The sequence below is a fragment of the Natator depressus genome, chromosome 6 (assembly GCF_965152275.1).
Source record: "Natator depressus isolate rNatDep1 chromosome 6, rNatDep2.hap1, whole genome shotgun sequence".
NCBI classification, from domain to species: Eukaryota; Metazoa; Chordata; order Testudines; family Cheloniidae; genus Natator; species Natator depressus.
In genome coordinates, this window is record NC_134239.1 from 2,236,422 (window position 1) to 2,264,212 (window position 27,791).

Below are 27,791 nucleotides of genomic sequence, written 5' to 3' on the forward strand. Positions count from 1 at the left end.
TTTTTTTTTTAATCTGTACAGCAAGGAGACATTTTTCTGTGAAATAAACTACGAAATGCAGAGCCTGTGCCCCCTCCCTTTCCTCGGGTGCCTGCGTCTTTCGGGGGGCGGCAGGGGCCCCCCCAAACCTCGCTCCCTGCCCCGGGCGGCCAGACAATAACCGGGCAGATGCTCCCCCCCGGGACCCACAGGGGGCAGGAACAAGCCGGGGAGGGATCCCTGCATAATGGGGGTGCCCAGGGATGGTTAGGGGGCTGGGGGAGGGGCTCACTCCAGTGAACCCCTTTATGGAGCGACAGGCAGGGCCCCGGGGGCTCCTGAGCCTGCTGCTATATCAGCAACGGCCACAGGAGGGCAGCACCGGGCGTACCAAGTCCAGCCCTGCTCTCCCCTCGCCTTGGTGCAGGCTGGAAAGTCCCATTTCATAACCCCACTGGGCCCCCCCTCCCCACCCCAGCCCTGCCGGTGCCCCTCACTCCCGACCCACAGCCCCCTGCCAGCCCAGCCCTGACCCCCAGCCCTGACCCCCCCCTGCTCTGCTGGTGCCCCTCACTCCTGACCCGCAGCCCCCTGCCAGCCCAGCCCTGTCCCCCCAGCCCTGACCCCCCTGCTCTGCCGGTGCCCCCCCCTCCTGACCCGCAGCCCCCTGCTAGCCCAGCCCTGACCCCCCCTGCTCTGCCGGTGCCCCTCACTCCCGACCCGCAGCCCCCTGCCAGCCCAGCCCCCCGAGCACTGCTGGTGCCCCTCACTCCTGACCCGCAGCCCCCTGCCAGCCCAGCTCTGCCGGTGCCCCTCACTCCTGACCCGCAGCCCCCTGCCAGCCCAGCTCTGCCGGTGCCCCTCTCTCCTGACCTGCAGCCCCCTGCTAGCCCAGCCGTGGGGTCCCTTCCCTCACAGGGCTCTGCCGGTGCCCCTCGGTGCTCTACTTCTCCTGTGTGTGGTAGGCAGGTGGCTGCAATGGTTTGTGCACTTTGCTGTAGGGAGCGGGGGATCAGCAGGGGGCGCTCTCCCCTGGCAGTCAGGGCTGGCCCCAAGGTGGCGCTAGGGGGCGCTGTGCTGCAGGGAACGGGGTGAAGCTAAGGTGAAGCATTTCCTCTGAAAATGTCCCCAAGCCCCGGAGTCTGGGTCCAGTCCCAAACCAGGGGCGTCTGTTCTGCTTCCCTCGCTCCCCCTCAGCACCAGAATGGATTTTACCTCCCACTTTGTGTTCCCGGCGTCGCTGTGTGGCCGTTCCCCTGCTGCCCCACCCCAGAGCTGGCTGCATCTCAGCCGCAGGTGAGTCATCCCTGTGCAGCGTTGTATGTGGCTGTTCCCCAGCCGCTCCGCCCCAGAGGTGGCTGCATCTCAGTGCCAGGTGAGCCATCCTAGTGCGGTGTTACATGCGGCTGTTTCCCAGCTGCCCCACCCCAGAGGTGGCTGCATCTCCGCACCAGACAAATGAATTTGAGGAGGCAGATTTATCAGTTTTTGTCTTTCAATGCAGCAGTTTATTTGAATCCAGTCGCTGGCTGAGGTACAGTCCCTAGATCCTTCCTCCCCGGGTTTGTGTGGATAACAACCTTCTATAGCTGTTTTGCCTCAGCAAAGATTTGAAACCATCCTCCCCTTTCCCGGGCCAGGGTCTGAGCAGACTCTGGGTGCTCCCCAAGTTTGGGTTCCTGATACCTTCATTTCTCCTGCTCCTGAATCCCCGGGACTCTCAGGGGGCTTTTCACCCCCAAGTCCCGGACTCCTGGGTCCCTCCATTCTGACACCACGGCTTCCCTTGGCTCCTTGCTCTTCTCCAGTGCCTGGATGCCTGGGTCCTGCCCTCAGGATCTTCTTTGTCCTCCAGGTGCCCGCGTCCTCTTCCCACCCCCAGCCACAAGACCCGGACTCCTGGGTCCCGTTCCACCAACACCCCCACCTCTGGCGCTGGGAACCACTCCACCCGTTTCTCCTCCCAGACCTCGGGGTCTTGGACTCTTGGCTCCTACCCCACCCTCAGCCCCGGCCCGGACTCCTGGGTTCCCTTCCCCCACCCTCTCTGGCCCCCGGACTCCTGGGTCCCCAGCCCCTGCGGCGCGGCGGTCTCTCCTCCCGTTGCTCACAGTACACTCATCCATAAAGTAGGAAACACTACACGGGACACGGCGGTTTAGTAGTGCTTTCTACTTTATGGAGGAGTCCACTGTCCGTATCGGTGCCAGTTCTCAAGCGGCGTCCCTCGGCGGGCACCGCCCTGTGCCAGGCTCCGGCTGCCCGAATGTCCCCTGCCCTGCCCTTCCCTCAGCTCCCACTGCCTGCGGTCCCCGGCTGGGTAAATGAACAGGGAGCCACAAGCAGAGGGGGCCGGTTCAGGGACCCTGGGAAGGATTGTCAGAACCCAGGCGTCCGGGCCCCCAGCCTCCCCTGCTCTAACCACTAGACCCCGCTCCCCTCCCGGAGCCGGGGAGAGAACCCAGCCCTCCCCCTCCTCTACCCTGGTAGACCCCACTCCCCTCCTAGAGCTGTAGTTCGGTGTAATTAGCAACAAAATAATGACTTGTGCAGTGATCGTTGTAAGCGGATGATCACTTATTACTTGACTGATTTAACAGCAAAGGGTTACCATGATCACTGAAGTGTTAATTCTCTAATTACAATATTAAAATAAAGATCCCGACTCTGCTTAAGTAGCCACACCTCGTTGCCAATTATCAAATGACCCCTCATGATCTCCGAGGTGGATCCGCTGCTTGGTAGGTGGCGAGGAACCATTTAAGCGCCATTTAACGCCGCAGAGCACAGGCTCTTGATGGAATTGCTCATTAGAAAACGGGGATTAATTACTAACTGTTATAATTAAGAGACTAATAACTATACAATTCTGACCAATTGTTAATTGTAATTTCTAGCTGTAAAAAGGGTTTTCTAGGCTGCAAACAAATCACTGTGAAATGGCTAATTATTGGAAAGCATTGAGAGCAAACGAGAAGGCGCGCAATGTAATTTCCTAGGATATGGCTAACGATTGCAAACGTAATCGCTCGGTTCCTAATTTGACAGCCGGCCGCTGGCTCCTTGCAGGGCTGCCGGCGTGGGAGATGGACCGATTAGAGACTAGAGCTTCAATGTCATTTTAGCCGAGGAAACTGTCTCAGGAGGATCGGTGCAGTGAGCAATTATTTTAGAGTTGGCAAATAAGGCAAGAAATAATTAGTAAGTAATCCCCAGCCCCCACTCCCCTCCCAGAGCTGGGAGAGAACCCAGGAGTCTGGGCTCCCAGCCCCCCCTGCTCTAACCCACTAGCCCCTGCTCCCCTCCCGGAGCTGGGAGAGAACCCAGGAGTCCGGGCTCCCAGCCCCCCCTGCTCTAACCCAGTAGCCCCTGCTCCCCTCCTGGAGCTGGAAGAGAACCCAGGAGTCCGGGCTCCCAGCCTGGAGCAAAGGAGACCTTCTTACCTGTGCCCCATATCCAGCTCACAGGTGTGGGATTCAAGCGAGGTGCTTCCTGATGTTAGAGGCTGGGGGGGACCCCAAAATCCTTGTTTGCTTGGTTGGGAGGAGAGGGGCTCTGAGCCTGTACTCCCCACTTACTGCCCCCCCCCCCCACAGAGCTTGGGGCATGACTCCCAAGAGGAAGAGGCTGGTGGAGGGACTAAGCAGGATAGGGGACCCCAGAAGGGGGGTGCCCCAGAGGGGACTAGAGGCAGGTGCTCTGGGGCTCTGCATCCCTGCGCCCCAGACTCGGGCCCCAGACGGATCCCGACCCCCGCTGTGGTGGAAGCGGGAAGCAGGCGCCATTTTGCTGTTGCATAAACCCCTGTGCGGGTTTGCGACAACTTCCGCTCCTGGGGGGCGCAGCACGCAACAGACAGCCCAGCAACCCCCCCTCACACCCTCCAGTTCCAGAACTGGGGACACTGAGGCACAGAGAGGCAGAGTGGATAGAACCCAGGAGTTCTGGCTCCTAGCCTCCCCGCTTTAACCACTAGACCCCACTCCTCTCCCAGAGCTGGGAATAGAACCCAGGAGTCCGGGCTCCCAGCCCCCCCCGTTCTAACCTCTAGACCGCACTCCCCTCCCCAAGCGGGGAATAGAACCCAGGAGTCTTGGCTCCCAGCCCCCCCATCTCTAACCTACTAGACCCCACTCCCTCCCCGAGCTGGGGAGAGAACCCAGGAGTCCTGCGTCACCATAGGGTGAGAAACCCACCTGTGTCTGTGGCGGGGGATGGGGGGCTCAGGGTGGAGGACGGGGGGGCTCCGGTCAGCAACCTGCAGAGGAGAGAGAGCGAGGAGCCGGTGACCGGGCTTTTTATGGTTGACCCGAGGCCCTCCCACTATGTGCCCCTCCCCCGTCCCGCACCAGTCATGTGATCGGCCGCCCTCCCCCCCCCCCCCCCCCCCCCGCGCCCAACCACAGGAAGTGGGGGGCCGTGGCTCGAAGTGGGGCCTGACAGTGGAAATTCTAGCCCCCTCACCCAGCTCAGTGCATAGCTTCACCCCTGGCCGCGCGGGGTTAACGGACCCAGCCCCACATGGTGGCAGGAAGGGGATCTCGGCCCAGAAAGGGGAACAACCCCCCACCCACCCCGGCTCCTCCAGACCCGTTAAAGGGCCAGGGGCAAGAGTTGGCTTGGGGAGCTGTGCCGGGGCCCCTCGCTCCCGACCCACAGCCCCCTGCTAGCCCAGCCCTGCCCCCGACCCAGCTCTGCCGGTGCCCCTCACTCCCGACCCGCAGCCCCATGCTAGCCCAGCCCTGCCCCCCACCCAGCCCTGCCGGTGCCCCTCACTCCCGACCCGCAGCCCCCTGCTAGCCCAGCCCTGCCCCCCACCCAGCTCTGCCGGTGACTTTCACTCCTGACCCGCAGCCCCTGCAATCCCAGCTGGGAGTGGGGTCTGGGGGGGTTAAAGCTGGGGAGCTGGGATCCAGGACTCCTGGGTTCTCTCCCCAGGGGCAGTCAGTGGGGGTCAGGGGATTGAGGGCTGTCCTGGGACATGTGGGGGGTGCCCTGGCCGGTCCCCTTTGTGGCCCCCATCGTATGCTAAGAACTGGTGCTGTGGGGCGCTGGGCAAAGGGTGGCACACACAGTGACACCCCCCCCCCAGACAGCCAAGTACCCTGAGTCCCCCCCTACCCGCGCTCCAATTCCTGGCCTGTCCTAGCTCAGGCCCCTGGACTCTGGGTGAGCACAGTGGAGCTGGGGTGGGGGACAGCAGAAAAGCCCCCCCCCCTCAGCGCCCAGCCCCCTCCCCCATCCCCATCTATTCCCTCCTGGCTCCCTGCCCCCAAGCTCCCGCCAGGCCCTGCCTTCCCCTCCCCCGCAGGCTCGGTTAACGCTGTGACCTTAATTTTAGTGGTTATGGCACATCTGGTGCAAGTGTGAATGGAAAATTCATAACGTTTTGTGGAAGGGCGGGGGCAGGGCTGGGCTAACGGGGCTGCGGGTCGGGAGTGAGGGGCACCGGCAGGGCTCGGGGGACAGGGCTGGGCTAGCAGGGGGCTGTGGGTCGGGAGTCAGGGGTACTGGCAGATCTGGGGGGGGCAGGGCTGGGTTAGCAGGGGGCTGCGGGTCGGGAGTGAGGGTCACCGGTGGAGCTGGGGGGCCAGGGCTTGGCTAGCAGGGGGCTGCGGGTCGGGAGTGAGGGTCACCGGTGGAGCTGGGGGGGCAGGGCTGGGCTAACGGGGCTGCGGGTGGGGAGTGAGGGGCACCAGTGGAGCTGGGGGGGCAGGGCTGGGCTAGCAGGGGGCTGTGAGTCGGGAGTGAGGGTCACCGGTGGAGCTGGGGGGGGCAGGGCTGGGCTAACGGGGGGCTGCGGGTCGGGAGTGAGGGGCACCGGCAGAGCTGGCTGAGGGTCCCAGGGCTGGGCTAACGGGGGGCTGCGGGTCGGGAGTGAGGGGCACCGGCAGAGCTGGGAGGGGAGCCCAGGGCTGGGCTAGCAGGGGCTGCGGGTCGGGAGTGAGGGGCACCAGCAGAGCTGGGAGGGGAGCCCAGGGCTGGGCTAGCAGGGGCTGCGGGTCGGGAGTGAGGGGCACCGGCAGAGCTGGTGGGTGGGGGACCACAGGGCTGGGCTAGCAGGGGCTGTGGATCCGGAGTGAGGGGCACCGGCAGAGCTGGGAGGGGAGCCCAGGGCTGGGCTAGCAGGGGGCTGCGGGTCGGGAGCGAGGTGCACCGGTAGAGCTGGGGGGCAGGGCTGGGCTAGCGGGGGGGGGCTGCGGGTCGGGAGTAAGGGGCACTGGTAGAGCTGGGGGGCAGGGCTGGGCTAGCGGGGGGGGGCTGCGGGTCGGGAGTGAGGGGCACCGGCAGAGCTGGGAGGGGAGCCCAGGGCTGGGCTAGCAGGGGCTGCGGGTCGGGAGTGAGGGGCACCGGTGGAGCTGGGGGGGGCAGGGCTGGGCTAGCAGGGGCTGCGGGTCGGGAGTGAGGGGCACCGGTGGAGCTGGGGGGGGCAGGGCTGGGCTAGCAGGGGCTGCGGGTCGGGAGTGAGGGGCACCGGTGGAGCTGGGAGGGGAGCCCAGGGCTGGGCTAGCAGGGGCTGCGGGTCGGGAGTGAGGGGCACCGGTGGAGCTGGGGGGTCAGGGCTGGGCTAACGGGGCTGCGGGTGGGGAGTGAGGGGCACCGGTGGAGCTGGGGGGGGCAGGGCTGGGCTAGCAGGGGGCTGTGGGTCGGGAGTCAGGGGCACTGGCAGATCTGGGGGGGGGGCAGGGCTGGGCTAGCAGGGGGCTGCGGGTCGGGAGTGAGGGGCCCTGGCACAGCGGGGGGGGGGTGGAGCCCCACAGGTGTAGGTGGGTGGCTTCCCCTCCCCCCAGGCCCTGCTTCCTCTTTCTGTCTCTGGGGGTGGGAGGTGCCGGGTCGCTGGAGCTGGGGGAACTGAACCGTGGCTGAGGGCAGGGGGTTGGCGGGCGGGGGGGGGAGGGGGGGCTTCACTCTGCAGCTGCTCCCCTGCCCCAGAGCTGGCTGCATCTCAATGCTGGGGGGCAGCTTGTGTGAGCTCAGCCTGGAGAGTTGGGGGGGTTAACCCTGGGGCTGGGCCCGGGGATCTGAGGCTCACATGGGACAGGAAGTTGTGTCAGGGGCTTTGGGACAGGAAGTGGCTCCCGCCCTGAAAGTCGGATGGCTTCCTGGAGATAAAGGGCTTTTCAGCAGGTGGAGGAGGGTGGGGCGGATTTGGGGGGCCCCTGGCAGTGAGAGAAACCCAGGCGTCCTGGCTCCCAGCCCTCCTCCTGCTCTAACTCACCAGACCCCACTCCCCTCCCTGAGCTGGGGAGAGAACCCAGGAGTCCTGAGCCCCAGGATGTGGGCCAGGTCCCGCAGGGGCCCCTGAGCAGTGGGACGGGGCGTATGCCCTTATATGGGTACAAGTGGCCCCTGGGGAGAGGAGCCGAGCCGCCCCCCGCCCTGCCCAGTGGAGGCGCCAGGATGTGGCTGAGCTGTGACTTCTGCTATTTTCAGGGCCTCGGTTTGCAGGCGGGGGGACTGCAGGGGACGGGGGGAGGGAGGGAATCTGGGGGGGGGAGGATTGGGAGGGGGCTGCGGTGTGGGGGTGTTTGTCCCCCACTGTCTGGGTTTGGGCACATGGGGCGCTGGGATCCCCCCCTTCAGTGAGCCCCAACCCCCAGAGACGCTGGCTGGTGCATGAGGCAGGAAATACACCCAGCCCCAACCTCCCCCCCGCCTCCAGTAGGGGGCAACGCTGCCCCCCAACAGGCAACATCCCGACCGTGCCCCCCCAGTTCCAATCACAGCCCCCCCGTGAAGGACACAACAGGGGCAGGGTAGCTGGGAGAACCACACAACGCTCCCCCCCCCGCCCCGCTCTGGACTTTTCCATGACGCGGCCGATTCGAAACCGCGCCCAACAGACCCGCCCCCCCCGGCACGGCGCTGCCGCCTGCCCCGAACCACAGAGCAATGCCGAGAAGGCCGGAAACTCAGCCCTGCAAATATAGAAACAGCCCCAGCCCCCCCACGCCCGCCCCAGCCCAGCTCGGCTGCTGCCCCTCACTCCCGACCCGCAGCCCGCTGCTCTCTGTGCTGGGGGAGGCCAGGATCCGACACCTCCGCCAGGTTGCAGCCCCGGGGTCCCAGCCCGAGCGGGAACGGCTCTCCCGGCGTTTTTAGCCCGGGGGCTTGATCCTGAGTGTGTAGGGCCAGGCTCTCAGCTGCGCCGCCCCGGAGTGCGGGGGGTTGCTGTGTGGACGCGCCTGAAAGGTCGGGCTGAACAGGACCCTGTTGCCATGCTTGAGCCGCCCCACGTGGGAACAAGTCTTCCCCCCGCAGCCTGTCAACGGAGCAGGGCCCAGTTCGGGACCGATGTTTTCCCCCAGGAATTGAAATTAGCGGGGGTGTTCAAATACACCAGGGGGTGAGGGCCAAGGGGTGAGACCGTGAGGGCGAAGCGGGGCTTACGGGCACCATCGTAAAAAGTGCAAAATGTCTCCCGGCCATTTGATTAAATTGAACTCGTGTGTTAAAATCATCACGCAAATGAAATCGGGCTCTTCCGGCCTTCTGTGAAGCCCGGCCGCTCCAGCCCTCTTGGGTTCTTATTGTAATTTTGCACAGCTCTGTTAATGAACTTCTCGAACACAGTGCGTTCGTCTTCGGTGGCTTCTCGTGTGTCCGGTGCGTCCAGTCCTTCACGAGATCAGGCAGGGGCGGCGAATCCTTTCAGAACACAAAACGCTATTCAGTGAGGCCGAAGATCGCTCAACCGTAGCTGTTGTGACTGCGAGTGGCGGGAGAACAATTCCGACTTCCTTCATCCCGGGAGACAGAGCACAAAAATTGGGCCAAACCACGAGTGATGATAAAGAAGAAGCTGAAGTCAAATCTTCATTCATTCGTCGTGTGACGTTCCACTCTGTGTTCAAAGTCTCTGTCCTGAGCACATGGCAGCCCCATGGCTGGTTGCGCCTACTCCATTCAGCTGTCGGTGTTTTATAGGACAGGCATCTGTAAACGCTACGTAGAGGTTGATAGAGTCCAAAAGTTGCTGTGGTAGGTTTGTAAGGATCGACTCTGTGTACTTGACTTTTCCAGCTGGCTTAGCAGACACTTCTTGTCCTCTCCACTTAAGGATTCAGAATAAGTGCCTTCATTGGTCAACTTCCTGACTGAAGTCTTTGCTTCTTCCAGCACGTTTGCAATGGCGCTCTCTCTGATTGACCCAAGGGTAGCTTCTCTTGCTGGGCAAAGACCTACTCCTGTTTGTAGCAGATGCCTGGATGGCATTGTTTAGTGACCCAAGGGGTTGCAACAGAAGATTTACAAGAGAGAGAATGGGGATAGTCTTCTCCGAAAGTAGCCGTGGAAGTGATCCACCAGCCTCTCACTTCTTAGATCCATCCCATCTCGGTAGATACTTTCCAAAGCCAATAATAATGGTTGCAGTAATTTTAAGACAACAGCCAAGGATCGCTCGTGAGAAAGCCAGCGGGTTTTCCCAGGCTGGACTAATTTGAACTTCAGTCCCAGTGTATGGTCTGTTTTCCAAGACGTTCAGTCTTTTTGGACTCCTGCTGAAAAGAGTATAACGAAGACATTAAATGTATAGCTTTTAAAATGCCCTTTGAAGAGTCTGTATAGCTCGTACTAGCGCTAGCTAGAGTAGATGACCTCTGCCGTGCGTATAGGAGAGACTAGGGTTCCCCTTTTCTCTGAGCAAAGCTTGCGCTCCACCATGTCTTCCAGAGAAGTTTGCAGCTCCATCAAATGCACAAGCAGCATCTGTTTGGGGGCCCACTGACGAGCATTTAACGCTTCTAAGATGTGGGTTGTCACAGATGCAACCGATGTGTCTTCTGTTAGGGGGCTTATTCCTTCGCCCACTTACTTCCCTGATCCTTCTCGCATGAACAGAGAGCAACAATACCCGAAGTCCAAAGGTGCAGTTGGGGTTTATTGGGATGAACTTCCAGCAAGCATGATTTCACTTTCCTTCCTTAGTGTCCCCCTTCCCAGCTCTGACACCACAGAGCCTTACACCTGTGTCCCTGTTCCCATTCCCCCCCCCTTAGCCAAACATGATTCCAATTTCTCCACCCCCATTCCTTGTTCCCATTTCCCCCCTCCCCACACACACTCCCTGATTGACTATATAGTAAAACTTGAGTTCAGCTTAGCTATACCTTAACCAATCATTTTCCTGAAATTTAACTAACCAATGCTAACGTATTGTAACATGATTATGTAACCAATTATATCCCACCCCCGTAATTAGTTTACACCCAGCAACATTAATTACGCAGCAGACAGGAACAATCACAGAACCAGACAGAGATTATACAGACAAACAATAGCAAAGTGGGAACTATAATGACAAGACAATACAGAAGTGAGGATTTCACATCCCAGTATTGATAAGTGAGTTCTTGCCAGACAGGATGCTATCAGACTAAGTTTCCTTTTACATCTTCGAGGCACTTCCCTTTCCCTATTAAATGTATAGCTTTTAAAATGCCCTTTGAAGAGTCTGTATAGCTCGTACTAGCGCTAGCTAGAGTAGATGACCTCTGCCGTGCGTATAGGAGAGACTAGGGTTCCCCTTTTCTCTGAGCAAAGCTTGCGCTCCACCATGTCTTCCAGAGAAGTTTGCAGCTCCATCAAATGCACAAGCAGCATCTGTTTGGGGGCCCACTGACGAGCATTTAACGCTTCTAAGATGTGGGTTGTCACAGATGCAACCGATGTGTCTTCTGTTAGGGGGCTTATTCCTTCGCCCACTTACTTCCCTGATCCTTCTCGCATGAACAGAGAGCAACAATACCCGAAGTCCAAAGGTGCAGTTGGGGTTTATTGGGATGAACTTCCAGCAAGCATGATTTCACTTTCCTTCCTTAGTGTCCCCCTTCCCAGCTCTGACACCACAGAGCCTTACACCTGTGTCCCTGTTCCCATTCCCCCCCCCTTAGCCAAACATGATTCCAATTTCTCCACCCCCATTCCTTGTTCCCATTTCCCCCCTCCCCACACACACTCCCTGATTGACTATATAGTAAAACTTGAGTTCAGCTTAGCTATACCTTAACCAATCATTTTCCTGAAATTTAACTAACCAATGCTAACGTATTGTAACATGATTATGTAACCAATTATATCCCACCCCCGTAATTAGTTTACACCCAGCAACATTAATTACGCAGCAGACAGGAACAATCACAGAACCAGACAGAGATTATACAGACAAACAATAGCAAAGTGGGAACTATAATGACAAGACAATACAGAAGTGAGGATTTCACATCCCAGTATTGATAAGTGAGTTCTTGCCAGACAGGATGCTATCAGACTAAGTTTCCTTTTACATCTTCGAGGCACTTCCCTTTCTCTGGAGGCGATGGGCGTTATCAGGACAGGATTGTATCCTAACAGCCCAATAGCACCTTCTTTCAATGTGACTAGTTTGGGATGTGAGGAGGTGACCGGTCGCTTCCCAGCTTATGGCTGCCTCTGTCGCTTAGCCAAAGGCATTGGCCTAAGAACAGGGCCTCCGACTGTCACAGTAAGAGAAGGCCCTTACACCGGCAGACAGTGATTTTGATTCTTTCTTTTATACCTCTAGGACTAGCCAAGTGATAAGAATACACCTACTTTCTTAGAGTCTGGGCCTTTACAGACAGGCCTGAATATCTGTATCCTAACATCTTCTATCATCCGAACATCTAGAAATGCATCGACTGGCCTACCACTGGATGCCCGTTTGCATCGGTGCGTTCATCAGCCATGTGTACACGTTTTCTGAATGCCGTGAGAGAGGTCTTCGCTTTTTCAGCTGCCGAGTCTTTCGCTTTTGCTCCACATGCTTCTAACCAGTCGGCTGAGTTTCTTGCAGGAAGATAGTGAGAGCCTTTGCTGGTCTGGGTAGGAACCAGTGTCCAGCTTCAGGGTGAACAAGTGCCAATGCCCTTAACTTTGGCCTCCAGTTTGCAGTGCGTGCTATCACTTTCTATTTAAGCAAGAATGATGTGACCGCCATGTTTGTTTGCATAAAGTGTGTCGTGTCTCCAGCTTTCTCGACAGCCTCGTTCAGCACGTCTAAAATTGGCTTTGACAGGGCCTGGCTTATGAGGCTTTCTGCATCTCGACGCAGTCCCGAGGCTTGGTGTTTTTTGCAGCCGTTTCACGTAGATTGTCAGCATTGGCTTTGCTGATCGGTCTGGCAAACCAAGCTCCTCCACATTGACTATATAAATCCATGGGACGCCCACATCTTGAATACTGTGTGCAGTCCTGGTCCCCTCAGCTCCAAAACGATCTATCGGAGTTGGAAAAGGTTCAGAGAAGGGCAACAAAAATGATTAGGGGTATAGAACGGCTTCCATGTGAGGAGAGATTAACAAGACTGAGACTTTTCAGCTTGGAAAAGAGACGACTAAGGGGGGATGTGATAGAAGTCTATAAAATCATGACTGGTGTGGAGAAAGTGGATAAGGAAGTGTTAGTTACTCCTTCCCATAACACAAGAACTGGGGGTCACCGAATGAAATTAACAGGCAGCAGGTTTAAAACGAACAAAAGGAAGTATTTTTTCACACAACGGACAGTCAACCTGTGGAACTCCTTTCCAGAGGATGTTGTGAAGGCCAAGACTATAACAGGGTTCAAAAAAGAACTAGATAAATTCCTGGAGGATAGGTCCATCAATGGCTATTAGCCAGGATGGGCAGGGAGGGTGTCCCTAGCCTCTGTTTGCCAGGATCTGGGAATGGGAGACAGGGCAAGGATCACTTGATGATTCCCTGTTCTGTCCTTTCCCTCTGGGCACCTGGCATTGGCCACTGCTGGCAGACGGGACACTGGGCTAGACCTTTGGTCTGACCCCCCTGTATGGCTGTTTTTGTGCTCTTACGTAAAAATTAATTATAATAATAAAAATGTTTAGTACAGAAGCTTCCCCAGATTATGACTTCTCGAGATGGCGCCGATGTGAGATAATGGCCTTGGCAAACAATGCGTTTTAAAAAATCTTGGCCGACTAGGAAACATAAATGTATAAAAGTTTCCCAGCCACAAATCTCGCATTCTGGAGCAAAGTTGCTAAAACCTCGTCCGACCGACAAATGTTCCCTTAGCAACCTGCCCCTCCCTTCCCCCTCTACCGCCCCCCCCAAGCGTCGGCGTCGGCCGTGGTCAGTGCAGACCCAGGGGTACGTTCGCGGGAGTTCACTTCCCCGCTCTGGCCGCTGTTCTTTGTGTGCCACCGCTCCGGCCCCGAGGGCCCCGCGCCATCCCCTGCCGCGGTGACCTCTGCCAGTCGGTCTCCTGGGGCCCCACCAGCTCTCGGGGTGGGGAGCCTCGCCCCTCGTGCAGGCTGGGTGGTCTCTGCCACCGAAACTCTGCCCCGCAGCAGGTCTTCGACCGGATGATCCGTGATGGCCGCTCTACCGGTCGCCTCACCAACCCAAAGACTCTCTCTGGAGCCTCGTCAGCTCTCCCCTTCAACCAGGGCGAGGGGCAGGTCACTCGTCGGCAGAGCCCGCGCCACCAAGCAAAACACCTGTCCCCACCCTCTCCCTCTCGCTCTTCACGAGGATCTGGCAGCCAAACCCCCTGCCTAGCGAGGGCAGCTCAGTTGGGGGTGAGCCGTGCTAAATTCGTAATGAAAAAGGTGCTCAAGCAATTTTTTTGCTTTCATCACTGATGGGCCAGGCCCAGAGGCGCCGGGGCTCTGACCTGCCGGGCCCAGGGGCACCGCGGCCCTGACCTGCCGGGCCCAGAGGTGCCGGGGCTCTGAGCTGCCGGGCCCGGAGGCGCCGGGGCTCTGAGCTGCCGGGCCCGGAGGCGCCGGGCTGTGACCTGCCGGGCCCAGGGGCGCTGGGTTCTGAGCTGCCGGGCCCAGGGGCGCCGGGGCTGTGAACTGCCGGGCCCAGAGGCGCCGGGCTGTGACCCGCCGGGCCCAGGGGTGCCGGGCTGTGACCTGCTGGGCTCAGAGGCGCCGGGGCTCTGAACTGCCAGGCCCAGGGGTGCCGGGGCTCTGACCTGCTGGGCCCAGGGGTGCCGGGGCTCTGACCTGCCGGGCCCAGGGGCGCCGGGCTGTGACCTGCCGGGCCCAGAGGCGCCGGGCTGTGACCCGCCAGGGCCAGGGGCGCCGGGCTGTGACCTGCCGGGCCCAGGGGTGCCGGGCTGTGACCTGCCGGGCCCAGGGGTGCCGGGCTGTGATCTGCCGGGCCCAGAGGCGCCGGGGCTCTGACCTGCTGGGCCCAGAGGCGCCGGGCTCTGACCTGCCGGGCCCAGGGGTGCCGGGGCTCTGACCTGCCGGGCCCAGGGGCGCCGGGCTGTGACCTGCCGGGCCCAGAGGCGCCGGGCTGTGACCCGCCAGGGCCAGGGGCGCCGGGCTGTGACCTGCCGGGCCCAGGGGTGCCGGGGCTCTGACCTGCCGGGCCCAGGGGCGCCGGGCTGTGACCTGCCGGGCCCAGAGGCGCCGGGCTGTGACCCGCCAGGGCCAGGGGCGCCGGGCTGTGACCTGCTGGGCCCAGAGGCGCCGGGCTCTGACCTGCCGGGCCCAGAGGCGCCGGGCTGTGACCCGCCGGGCCCAGGGGTGCCGGGCTGTGACCTGCCGGGCCCAGAGGCGCCGGGGCTCTGACCTGCCAGGCCCAGGGGTGCCGGGGCTCTGACCTGCCGGGCCCAGGGGCGCCGGGCTGTGACCTGCCGGGCCCAGAGGCGCCGGGCTGTGACCCGCCAGGGCCAGGGGCGCCGGGCTGTGACCTGCCGGGCCCAGGGGTGCCGGGCTCTGACCTGCTGGGCCCAGGGGCGCCGGGCTGTGACCCGCCAGGGCCAGGGGCGCCGGGCTGTGACCTGCCGGGCCCAGGGGCGCCGGGCTCTGACCTGCCGGGCCCAGGGGCGCCGGGCTGTGACCCGCCGGGTCCAGGGGTGCCGGGCTGTGACCTGCCGGGCCCAGAGGCACCGGGGCTCTGAACTGCCGGGCCCAGGGGTGCCGGGGCTCTGACCTGCCGGGCCCAGGGGTGCCGGGGCTCTGTCCTGCCAAGCCCAGGGCGCCAGGGCCGTGACCTGCCGGGCCCACGTGACACACAATCCGCTATAGCCCAAATGTCGGTGAATAAAGTGAACGACACGGTTTGGCTCGTGGCGGCCAAGTAGTCGGGCGCGTCACTCGCAGAACAGCGAGAGCCGCGTGTGGAAAGCAACGCTCGCCGTGAGCGACTGGCTCTGAGCAGTGGCGCATGTAGGTTAGGGTCTGCCTCAGTAAATCCAATCCCGCAGAGACGTAGTTCGTCGCCTTTGTAACCCAGCACCTGCCAACCCCGCTTGATACCTAGGCCGTGTGGGGGGGCGTTCATGGAAACGCAGTCGGGGCCTGACACGCCCCCCTCGCCCCCCACGCATCACTAGCTGTCAGGGGAGAGCTCGTCCAGACCCCTAACCTGGCCAACCCACGCGCCGACGGTGCCGTGAAAACCAGCGGCTTGTGCGAGGGCGCGGGTCTGTGGGTCGCACTTTTCAGACCTAGTGCGCCTTTTCGGGTACAAGTGTTTGAGCACATGCTTTCCAAGCGGGGGGCGGGGGGGGGCAACGCTGCGTGTAACTAGTTGACCACTGGGGAGGGGGTGACGGGGCAATTCGGGGGAGGGGGGACCCCAGTGCCGGGAGGCGGCAGGAGCCAGGGAGGTGGGGAGCCAGAGAATGGAGCTGCCTTTTGCAGAGCGCCTGGCGGTCCCAACTGGGCCGGGTGTGGCGGGGGCTTGGCTGGGCTGGCCCCTGGCTTCACCTTCACTCCCCCCTCCATGCGAACCCAGGGCCGGTCAGCACCAGGTGGCTTCTCAGTTGTTCCCCGGTGAGAGGAAATGGGCCGTTCCTAACATGTTGGTATGTGGCTGCTGCCTGCCTCAGTTTCCCTCTGGCCTTTGCGTTGCCCAGAGGGGGCCTGCTGCTCCTGACTGGCACCGGTCTGCGTGACCCAGGGCTGGCGGGGCCATGACGGAGCTGGGCATGACCCCCGCTCCCCAAGTGCGCCAGAGGGTCCGGAGAGACAAGCTGGGGGGGGGAAGGATTTTCCTGGCCTGGTTCCTGTCGGTGGACGAGACACTCCCTTGGCCGAGGCTGGGGCCATCGTCTGGGGCGCCGAACAGCCCTGTAGACGCCCGGGCTGTCTTGTGCCGTGCCGGAGCATGTCCACTGCAGTATTCAGCCCGCGCCCGGCCGGGGGCTTTTATTGCAGCCTCGTCGGCCCCCCCCAGGAGGGTCAGGGGGGTGTCAGGTGCCGGGAAACCGGTGTGTATTGCGTGCATGATTGGGGAAGGGGGGCTGGAAAGACAAGGCCCCCCCCATGACTGCTCCAGAGACACCGACAGGCTGGCAACCCTGTAGGCAGAGCTTGGGGGAGGAGGGGAGCTGAAACGGGGCCTGGTGCTTTTTGGGGGCTGAGCAGTGTTCCCTGGGGACAAGGAGATAGGTCCGAAATGGGGACAGCTAGGCCGGCGGGGGGGTGACCCCCCAAGGCCGGCTAGTGGGGTGCTTTTGCCTTAGCTGTCTGGGGCAGTGGCAGATCCGCGCCCCCCCGCCCCAGAGCTTTGTGCCCAGGCAGGGGGGTGGGTGCAGCCAGATTCGCTGCCTCGCAGAGAGATGGGGGCTGCTGTTTGCCGTGTGGCTAAAATACCCCCCTAGGGCAGACACACCCCAGGCCTGTTCGGGCTTGAGCCAGGGCAGGGGAGGGAGGGCTGACAGCCGGCCGGGATGGGGCAGGGGTCTTGGAGTCTGAGCTGGGCCTGTCTACACAGCTGCTGGGGGCTGGGGTGTGTGTGTTCCCCACAGCACGGATGAGGCAGGGCTGGGGTGCTTGAATTCCCCACGTGACCCCCCCCCCGCATTAACCCCCCATGTGACCCCTGCATTTCCCCCATGCGACCACCCCTGCATTAACCCTTCTTGGTTGTGCAGGCCCCCCCTTGTAACACACCCATGACCACAGTGCCCTTGTTGTTACCCCACGTGACCTTGCTTGACCCCCCTTTGGACCATATCCACCCCCCCGGGGTCTAGGCCCTGGGGGGGTCACTCCCTGGCTCAGAGCCAGGCAGCTTCCCTTCGATGCGCCCAGCCCTGTCTGCAGATCGGGGTTGGGGGGCTCAGAATCAGGGTTAACAGCAGGGGCTATGCTATAGGGGAGCTGTGGGGCACCCCGGTATCAGTGGTAGGAATGGGGGACCCTCTGCTATAGGGGAGCTGTGGGGCACCCCAGTATGAGTGATGGGAATGCGGGACCCCTGTGCTGTGGGGGAGCTGCGGGTCACCCCAGTATGAGTGATAGGAATGCGGGACCCCTGTGCTATGGGGCATCCCAGTATCAGTGATGGGCCTGGGGGCATGTCCCAGACCCCACAACCAGTACTCTGCCCCCCAGCTTTGGAGGAATCCCGCCGAGGAGCCCCTCCCTCCGACGTGCCAGAACCCCAGGGGTCCCATTTCCTCCAGGGTCGGCTCCGGGGAGAGCCCCCCGTGTCCTCCAGCAGCCCCCACTTCTCCCTCCGCCCCCAGGTCCTTTGGTCTCGGGCTGGGGGCTCTGCCCGGTTGCCCCGTCCTCTCTGCTTTCCCACCCCGCTGGCTCGGGCCCCGGTCAGTCGGCCCAGGAGGCTGGGAGCCAGGTTTGAGCCCTGCTCCTTTGCAGTGTAGACACAGCCGGACTGCTGCTCCGGGAGCTCAGGCAACACTGCCCCCAAGGCGTCGTCCAGCCAGCCAGGGCGAGAGTGGCCGTGTTTTCGGGGGCGCGAGGAACCTGGGAGACGGCTGAGTGGGCTCCGACCCCCCCGCTGCAGTGTAGACACTGGAGCACTTAACACAAGTGCTGCAATGTGGACAGACCCTCCTCCCAGCTGCCCTGCAGGCAAACGGCACGCCCCCTGCTGGGGAAACTGAGGCACAGCCAGGCTTCATAGAAATATGACAACACATTCCTTTGAAGTTGAACTGAGAAGGGGGGGGGGTCTTAGCCAGTGAGCTGGGGCCCTGCCACGACCTCTTCCTCTCGCCTGCCAGGGAGCGAAGGGGCAGGGGACCCACCTTCCCCCATGGGTCAGCCAGGTTGGGGCACCCATCCCCCCGAGCTGGGGGAGGCAGGGAGCGATCCCGTAAGCATTTGGGGGGATTGGGGTAGGTTGGTCGCCATGCAAAGCTGGTCCTAACCCAGCCGTGTCTCTGGGGCTCCCCCAGATTGGAAGGCCCCCTTTGGCCTGAACCCAACCCCAGGGCTGTATGCGTGCAAAGACCCGACTGCCCCTTTTGGGGAGGCCCCTTCACCCCCAGGACAGAGCCTTCCCTGCCTTGCCCTGGGGCACCCCAATATTAGAAATGGGAATGGGGGGCCCTGTGTTATGGGGAGCCCTGGGGAACCCCAATATTAGAGACAGGAAAGGGGGCCCTGTGACACCCCAATATTAGAGATGGGAATGGGGGGCCCTGTGTTATAGGGGAGCCCTGGGGCATCCCAATATTAGAGATGGGAATGGGGGTGCCCTGTGTTATAGAGGTGTCCTGGGGCACCCCAATGTCTGTGGTAGAAGTGGGGGTTAACCTGTTGGTAATAAAGAGGAACTTGGGGGGACAGCACTATAAGAGGGGGTGCTGTGGGGTACTGGGTGGAAGAGATGGGGGGCTGGCACGGTTAGAGAGGTGGGGCACCTTGCTGGTTTTTGAGATTCAAGGGAGGCAGCCAAGGACCCCCCCAATAAGACAAAGGTTCGGGGAGCCCCAGAGGATTATGGGGGATCCCCAGAGAACCCCCCTGCCTCAATGCAGACCCCAGACCTGGGTAACACAAAACCAGCCAAACCTTTATTGTTTCCAAACCGAAGAGAAGGTGGATTTCGGGGGGGCTGGTGGAGGGGGTTTAATCCCAGACAGGGAAGCGAGGGCTGTGTGTTGGGGGGCCGGGGGAGACATCCTGGGGGGCGGGAGGGGGGGTCACTGCGCCCGCCCCCCGATCTCACTGCACGGCCTGTTCGTTCGCGCTGCTGCTGGAGTCTTGGGGTTTCATGACATCGGGGAGCTCCGGGGGGCTGGAGAAGGGGTCGATGCGGAGAGCCTCGAAGGAGTCATCTGGAGGAGGAGAGAGGGTCAGAGAGGCAGGAGCAGCCCCCCAGGCTCCCCACGGCCTCTTCCCCCCAAGCACTCACCCCCGGCTCGGAAAGCCAGGCCCACCGTGGCCGGCGCCTGGGGCCGCGCCGTCTGGCTGGTGAAGCCGCAATCTCCCAGGGTCTTGCTGTCGTCGAGCAGCTGGTCATCCTGGGACGGAGAGAAGGGCGAGAGTGGAGCGGCGCAGCCTGAGACCCAAAGATGCAGCCGCCTCTGGGGGGGGGGCAGCTGGGGAACCGCCGCATATAACACGGCACGGGGACGAACGGCCAAGGGAGCGCGCCCCCCTGCTAGCTCCCCGCAGCACGTGACCCCTGCCCAGCCCCCCACCCCCCGTCCCGCACCTTGTAGAGCCGCTGCTCCTCGGGGGGCCGCTTGAGGATGCCCTCCACGATGCGCTTCAGCTCGTACACGGTGCTGGACTCCTTGGCGTCGGTGAAGATGGTCGTCTTGTGGCGCCGGATCATCAGGAACACGTCCTGGGGGAGGGACGGACAGACGGACACACGGCTCAGCCCCAGGCCCCGCGCACCAGCCCCGCTCCCCCCCCCCGGGGCGTGCCTCAGTTTCCCCACCGGCTCAGCGCCAGGCCCCATGCGGCCTCCCACTGGGCCGTGCCTCAGTTTCCCAACCGGCTCAGCACCAGGCCCCGCGGGACCCCCCTCCGGCCCAGGGCGTGCCTCAGTTTCCCCACCGGCTCAGCGCCAGGCCCCGCGTGGCCTCCCCCACCCCGGGTGCGGGGCGTGCCTCAGTTTCCCCACCGGCTCAGCACCAGGCCCCGCGTGGCCTCCCCCACCCCGGGTCCGGGCCGTGCCTCAGTTTCCCCACCGGCTCAGCGCGGGGGCGGCTCCTGGGAAGGGCCCCGGCGGTGGGGGAGGGGCCGGGCCGGGCCGGGCGGGAGGGTCCCGGGGGGGGCGGGGTCCCGGCGGTGGGGGAGGGGCGGCCCGGGGGGGCGGGGGGGTCGGTCTCGCTCTCTCGCTCACCATCCCGGCCGCTCCCCGCTCGCCCAGACGCAGCCGCAGCCCCCGGCTCCGCCACGGTCCCAGCCTGCACCGCGCGACCCGCGACGCACGCCGCGCGACCCCGCGCTGGGCGCCATCTTGGGAGAGGCGGTGCCTGCCCCGGTCGGGAGGGGAGGCGGGGTCGGCGGAGAGGCAGGACCAATGGGGAGGGGGGGAAAGGCCTGGCGGGCGGCCATGTTGGGAAGGTCACGTCAGCGTCAGGCCGCCATGGCGCGGAGGGGGACATGTTGAGCAGGTCTTGTGCCAATTCGCCATCTTGGAAAGGTCAAAGTTCAAGGCAGGAAAACCCCCACCTACCGTCAGCCATTTTGAGAAGGTCCAATGACTTTTTCGGACCCTGAGCTGCCGCCATGTTGGGAAGGTCAAGGGAGTGGAGAGAGCCCGGACACCTGGGTTCTATGTCCCAGCCCTGGTCGCTGCACAGACTCCCTCCCCAGACCGAGATCTGTGAGCCCCCCGAGCCCCTTCCCCAGCCTTTAGCCAAGACACCCGAGTCGTGCCGGGTGTGACTTTCCCGGTGGTGAACTTCCCCCCGAACAGTGCCACTGCCTCTGCCACCGTTCCCGCCACCCCTGTCCCCACCCGGCTTCCGCAGCCGACCGGCTGCCCTCGAACGTCCCGGCCCCCACCAAACCCGCCTTGACCCCCGCAGCCCCCGTCTCGTCCCCCCCAGTTCATATTGCAGCGAGAGACCCCCAAGTTTGCACGTGGAGATTGCCCGCCCTGCAGGCGCGGTGACAGACGCCCGGGCTGCAGCTGTTGGAGAGAAGACAAAACCGGACCCGTCGGGATAAATCCACACGGTGCTCCCCCAGGGGGCGGTGTAACGCCGACAGACCCCGGGCGTCGGCCGGCGGGATCGAACCGGCGACCTCTGGAGCTCAATGCATGAGCCTCCGCGGCATGAGCTAAGAGCCATGTGGCCCTTCGCTCTCGCTAAGTGGTCTCGGTGCCACTGGCCGGGACAGAACCCCACACCCAGGAGGTGTGTGGGCTACAGCTGCACGTCTGATTTCCCAGCCGGGACCCAGGAGGGAGCGGGACGTGGGGGCCCGTAGGGGCAGATCCCAGAGCCGGCGGTGATGCTTCTGCTGGCTAATCTGCCCTGGCCCTTTGACAATAAACGTAGCCCAGGCCACAGGCTCCACCCCAAGGCCCCGCCTCCACTCTGCCTCTTCCCACCCCCTCCACAAGGCCCCCCTCCCGCCAGCTGCGGCCGGTGGGTGCTGAGCACCCCCCTAGTTTTCCCCATGAGGGCTTGAGCCCTGGAGCACTCCTGGCGTCGGTGCCTATGCCCCAGGCCCGAGTCCCTTCCAAGGGTCGCCTGTGGTGTCCAGCCCCTGATCCTCCATTCCCAGCAGACCCCAGTGCGCCGGGTTCCCCTTAGCCCCCTCCACCCACAGCGCTTGAGTGCCGTGACAGTAAACCAAAAGGACATTTATTCCAGAAAGAGCAGAGCTTCAACTGGAAACACATGGGAGAGATGGGAACAAATGGTCATGTACAAAACAAACCAGAAAACACAAACTAGGACCTACCCCTATCAATAGTCACCATTCCTAGCTAGGAAAGTAGCGCATCACCCCAAAATTCACTCTTTTGCAGCATTTGCTTGCCTCATGGAACCAGGACACCCCTGGGCCCCCGCTCATCAAGATATGTGCCGGGTGACCAGATGTCCCGATTTTATAGGGACAGTCCTGATTTTTTGAGCTTTTTCTTACATAGGCACCGATTACCCCCCAACCTGTCCTGATTTTTCACACTTGCTATCTGGTCACTCTAGGCCTTCTCCACCCTGTGAGCTACTGGACCGGACACTTGTCTCTGTTCACGGACAGGGACAGCCCCTCGCTGCCCTGTCGTTCCATTTCACCTCCAGACGGTTCTGATGGTTTGCCGTTGTCTTGGAGGGTTTCTATTGAGTTAGCATCATAGACTATCAGGGTTAGAAGGGACCTCAGGAGGTCACCTAGTCCAATCCCCAGCTCAAAGCAGGACCTGTCCCCAATTTTTGCCCCAGATCCCTAAATGTCCCCCTCAAGGATTGAACTCACAACCCTGGGTTTAGCAGGCCAATGCTCAAACCACTGAGCTAACCCTTCCCCTATGGTGATCCCCCAGTGGTTTGAGCATTGGCCTGCTAAACCCCGGGTTGTGAGTTCAATCCTTGAGGGGGTCATTTAGGGATCTGGGGCAAAAATTGGGGATTGGTCCTGCTTTGAGCAGGGGGTTGAACTAGGTGACCTCCTGAGGTCCCTTCCAACCCTGATAGTCTATGATTACCTTCTATGACTTCTTCTGGGCTGGGACCAGGTAGAGAACTGAACCATGAATTCCATCACCCCCATTACTGGGGAAGGGTGATCACTGCGACCTGAATGGGCTTCTGATTCCCTGGTGACAAACTTGCCCTCCCAAGACCACCAGGGCATACATTTCAATATTAGCTACATTATGACCCGTCCACACATCTCGCAGTGATCCGGAGTTTCAAGAAGTCACAAGCTTTCAGTAGAGACCTCACGTTCAGCTCCACGGCTTGTTTTCTAACTCTGAAAATACGTATTCTAGATTCTTACTTTTTGGACCCGCTCTCCTTATTAATAGTGATACTTTCTTGCAAAGTCAGCTGGTTAGTGTGGAAACAGCCACTTCAGGCTGTGTTTCACCAGGGCAAGGTAAAGCCCCATTTTAACTACGGTTATGCTTCGTCCTGTGTTTTCACAACCTGGTATTAAACAGCCTGCACGGGGGTGTGCGCTTGGGGAATAATACTAGCTAAAATTTTGTTTGTTCTTAAACCAAAGGCCCACAGCCACATAGGGGAAAGAAGGATAACCACGTGCCAGCTTCGCTTTACCCTGGAGTGCCGTGTAAATGGCTGAAACTTGCTTTCAAATCTGCCTTTTTAAAAAGGGTTTCTTGAAACAGTTAGTTTGGGTGCTTAAATTGTTTGTGATTTAGGGGCATAAGCACTGAACTTTTGTTTTTCTCCTCTGAGAAAATGTACGTGTGACCTCGGGCGGGCGGGGGAGGCGAATGGGTGTGTGGTTTTTTAAAAGTATTTTGTCGCAAACTGTTTGGGTTTCGGAGGCTTAAATATACGGGCTGCCAAATGGGGTCCGTGTATGTTTTAAAATGGTTACAAAAGTTGGTTTTCATGTTTAACTATGTAGGAACAGGTGCGGGTGGGTTTTCTACAGTGTTTTGTTGCAGTTGCAAACTGCTTTGGGGGGCTTAAAATACGGGGAGATTTTTTGTTTCTTTTACTCTGGGCAAATGTATGTTTTAAAATGGGATAAAAATTAGTTTTGATGCTTAAATTGTTTGTGATTTAGGGGCATATGAAAGGTGTCTTCCCCTCCCCCACCCAGGAAAATGTACGCGCGATCTCAGGAAAGGAGGGGGTATAAAAGTGTGGGTTTTTTAAAGGTATTTTATTGCAAACTGTTTGGTTTTGGATGCTTAAAATACTGTTTTTTTTTTTTTACTCTGTGCAAAATGTGGGGTCGGGGGGAATTGTTTGTGCGTGGGTAATTTACAGTCTGAAATTGATTGTGTAGCACAGTGACTTTTAAACAGCCCCAACACAACCAAAAAACACCTCCCCTAAATTATCACTTGATTTTTCAATTTCACACAACTGTTTCCTGTGTCTTTTTAGTCATGGTGACTCCCCACAGTAGGGGGGGAACAAGAGAAATCCTTAGACCCGAGTGCAAAGAAGTCAAAGGGAAAAAGAACGAGAGGAGAGAAACTCTCCAGGATCAACAGTTGACAGATGGTTGAAACCTAGTAAATATATTTCGATTATTTGTTTGGTTGCTCACTGGTTTTGTTGTTAAGTGAATACCTAGGTGGGGGTGTGTTTTGGTGAGAGGGAGAGATTATAGATTACAGAGTTAAGGGTTTGTTTGTGAACATTGTTTAATTGATGCTAAATTGGAACATCTTTTCGCTAATCAATCCTGTCTGACTCTCCCGACCTGCTGCAGTCAGAGCTACGGAGACGTGGCCGGCAGAAGCACCGAACAACCAGGAATCTGCCGAGCCCGTTAACAATGCAACCAGCAGACGAGCACAGACAAAGCATCAGGGTAACACAAAACTTGGCTCTGGCCAGTCAAAACAAATGACTCAAAAATCAGCACGGCAGCCACACCTTCAGCTCCTCTGCGGTTGACACCGCACCGAGCCCGGAGAAAGCTGTGAGCAAAAACATGAAGGCGGGTGTGCGCTTTAGGGTGGTGAATAGGGCTGCAAACACACACAGTGCCAGGGTGGCTACGGGCTGCAAAAACACTGTTGCAATAATTCCTCTGTCTCTCATTAATACCAGCAGTAAGGATTTTGGAAATTGGGAGCTAACATTGATGAGGGGTGTTCTGTCCCTGAGTGCCGACCCTTTGAGTGACTTGGAAAGACCGATAACTGTACAAAGTCTATGCTGGTGGCAGTCAAAAATTGGGTTTTTCTAACAGGAGATGGTAGCACTGACCACGCGGGCCTAGGCATGGGGCTCACGGCCGTGCGGATAACGGGGTTTGAACACACGAGGGCCTGCGCAGACTTGCAGAGGGAGCGCTCAGCGGCGGCAGGTGGAACGAGCGTTTGGATTTGCAGGGTTTGGGGGACAAAGAGGCGCCTGCCGAAACTATGGGCGAGAGTCCCTGTAAAAAAAACCAAAAACGTAGAAAAGGTGGAAGGGGCAGGGAGGAGAAAACACACTGTTATGACTGAGAACGAGGGGTGGGATCGCGGAGAGTCTGATTTCGAAAAGCCCACGGAGCGGGGTTCCCATCCGCTCGCGAGAGACCCCGAGGCTCAAATAGTGGCTGATGCAGAAGAGCCCCCCCTCAGCGATGGGGCTTCTCCCCAAAACTTTCCAATCCAGCTACTTCTCATAGACCGTAAGGCCAGAAGGAACCATCCGGGTCATCTAGCCTGACCTCCTGCACGTTGCATGGTTCAGCTGCTGGATCTCTTGGGAGGTGGGGCTAGTGGAATGAGAGCGTCCCAATCTATTGTTCTGTTTTCAGTTCAGACCAGAGCACCCCAAGCAGTAAATGGCCACCCACCACCATCCAATGGAGGTCTTCGTGTTTTTTCCATTTCAACCTGTTACTTCGGCGCTTCACGGTTTGGTTTGGTTTTCAGTTGAAATGGACGTTGGAGAGCCACAGCAAATACCGCCCCCCCCCATCGCCCCTCGCTTTGAAATGCTGGACAGGGAGGAGTTTGTTCTTCCAGCGTGATTTATAAATACAGGGGAGGTGTGCGACCCCCGGCAACGTGTCGGTGTGGGGTTAGCCCGGCACTGACTTTGGAAATAATGTGATTTTTCAACCGTTTAGTGACTTTGCGAGGCTAGAAAGCCTGACCCGGAGCGTGCCATGAACTCCCGAGGGGTTATTACACCTGATGATTTAGTTGGTGTTGGTCCTGCTTTGAGCAGGGGGTTGGACTAGATGACTTCCTGAGGTCTCTTCCAGCCCTAATCTTCTATGGTTCTATGATTTTATGACCCACAGGGGTGTATAAACTCCTGAGCTTCTGTCTGATTTACTACCAATCTGGGCTCCCCGCCCCGCTTTTGGGGGGTGAATGCCCCTTAGCCCTAATTACTGACAATCTTTCCAACCCCCAGCAGGATCTAATATTTTCAACCCTGATGGAAAGCGAAGGAAATCTGGGTTGGAGAGTCACCCCTAGGCCTGGTCTTATAGATCCACGGCAGGTGATCGAGGTGCCTTGGGCGGGTCGATGGGGCTGGGTCAGCGCTGTTGAGCTCAAGCGGGTGTGTCAGACGTCTGGGCTTTACACAAAATGTGAGAGCTCCTAGCTTGTCTTTTAAACTCACCTTGCTGGTTTTATTCCCCACCCCCGTTTCTCCTGCAGGCGTTTCAGCTTCTTGGCTGGGAATCCGTCTTTTTTCTTAAATAGCCGGGATCTGGCAAGCTATTGTATTGGACCGACATACAGCCCTTGAAAACAAACCAACCTGCCCCATCAAACCCTTCGTCTTATCTAAGGCCCCCGTAACAGACACACGGATGGTCACAGTGGCCTTTCCAATAGATATTGTTATTCACAGATGCCAAGGTTTCCTAGGTTTGATCTCACATTTCATCCCGGCACCATCCTCTGACTTCACCCTTTTGGATTTCTTACAAATCCTCTTTTTCCTCAGCAGGGCTCTGTGAGGTTTGTGCGGATCGGCCAGGCAGTATAATGCCCTAAGCCGGGATCCTTCGACTGGCTAATTCTCTTTAAACCACTGTCCGGGGCGCTCGCGTTTTGCACAGCGTTTACCAAGGTGACACCGTGGGCTACATTTTCGTGGGTGAAGCACAGACGTTGCGTGGGATAAGCTACGGCTTCTTCCCAGGCCCAGGTCAGCACACAGGTCCCGGCACTGGCAGTTTCTATCCTCTGAAGTCCACGCAGTCATGATGCTGCTGGCCCGGCGCGTCCCTAACGCAGCCCCCACGATCTTCCGTAAGCTTCTGGGCCGAGGGCCTTCTTTCTGTCCGCACAGCTGTCTTCCTCGTCCCGCGCGGGGTCCTCTTGAGCAATGCGTCTTGGCGTTGAGCAAAACCACGCTGGGCCTGATTCATCTTTGCTCTCTGAGGCACGGCCGGCCAGGGCCTCCGGGGCCTCTAGGAAGGCCTCAAGCTGCCGAGTTTCAGGGAAGGAACAGCTGTCAGTCCCCTGGGTTTAGATTTATCCAACCCCAGGTCGGTTCCCACCCCGTTGAACCCCATGCTTCTGGTCATGTGTCAGTCTTGGGGGTGGAGATTACAGGTGGGCAGGGTCTTAAAGGTCAGAGGCGGGGACAGTGTTTCTTGACGTTGTACCCTTCGATGGCTCCCATGCTTGGGTCAACCCTAAACCTCCAAGAGCCAGAAGCTGGGAGTGGATGACAGGGGCTGGATCACTCGATAATTGCCCCGTTCTGTTCATTCCCTCTGAAGCACCCGGCACTGGCCACTGTCGGCAGACAGGACACTGGGCTAGGTGGACCTTTGGTCTGACCCAATGTGGCCGTTCTCATGTTCTTATGAGTTTGTCAGGGCTGAGATTGGAGTTGCTTGTAAAGAAACAATGAACATTTTGCTGGTTGGCAACAAGGGTCTTCTGTGTCCTGGGAATCAACGGTGAAGTCATCCTAGAACAGTGCCCTAGTTAGTTGTATAAGCCCCGTGAAAGACGGGTGTCTGCCAGCTTACTGGAGTTGGCTCCCCATCTCCAGAGATAGGACCCCTCCGGCGCAGGTGGTGCAGTGGAGGGCTTGGGTGAGGATGAGACACATGCCCTTGGCTTTACAGTGCCCCCTGTGGATGACGATTGTGATGCGTTGGAAACGGTATTAAAATTGCGAGCGATCAGTTTAGATTCTCAGTGGGTTTCTGGGTCCTGTTGGCAGGCTAGGGGGCTCTGTGAAGAAGCCTGTTATCAGAGACATTTCTGCAGAGAGCCAGCCTAGAGTAAGGCCAATCCAGTTGTGCCTCTCTGCTTTTTAAGGAGCAGCCTGTTTTGTTTTCCTCTGTTTTGCGGGTCTTGTGTGTTATTGAGCTGGATTCTAAGCAATAAAGTCATGTTACGTTGGTACCTTCCAGACAGGCTGTTTAGGTTTGAGCTAACTTCTCTGTGTGTTTGCCATGAAAGTTAACAAGTATGGCAAGGCACCAATGAGAAAATCGGAGGAAATATTATGCT

The 27,791-nt window shown here is 59.5% G+C and overlaps 1 protein-coding gene across 1 annotated transcript; it reads right to left on the reverse strand.

Moving 5' to 3' along the window:
• Positions 1 to 18,851: 18,851 nt before the first annotated feature.
• On the reverse strand, positions 18,852 to 20,245 carry ELOB (elongin B). Its single transcript, XM_074954272.1, is given in 5 exon segments — positions 18,852 to 19,011; positions 19,089 to 19,197; positions 19,392 to 19,526; positions 20,031 to 20,222; positions 20,225 to 20,245. Coding segments are annotated over 5 exon segments (570 nt in total). The 3' UTR covers positions 18,852 to 18,898.
• Positions 20,246 to 27,791: the final 7,546 nt, after the last annotated feature.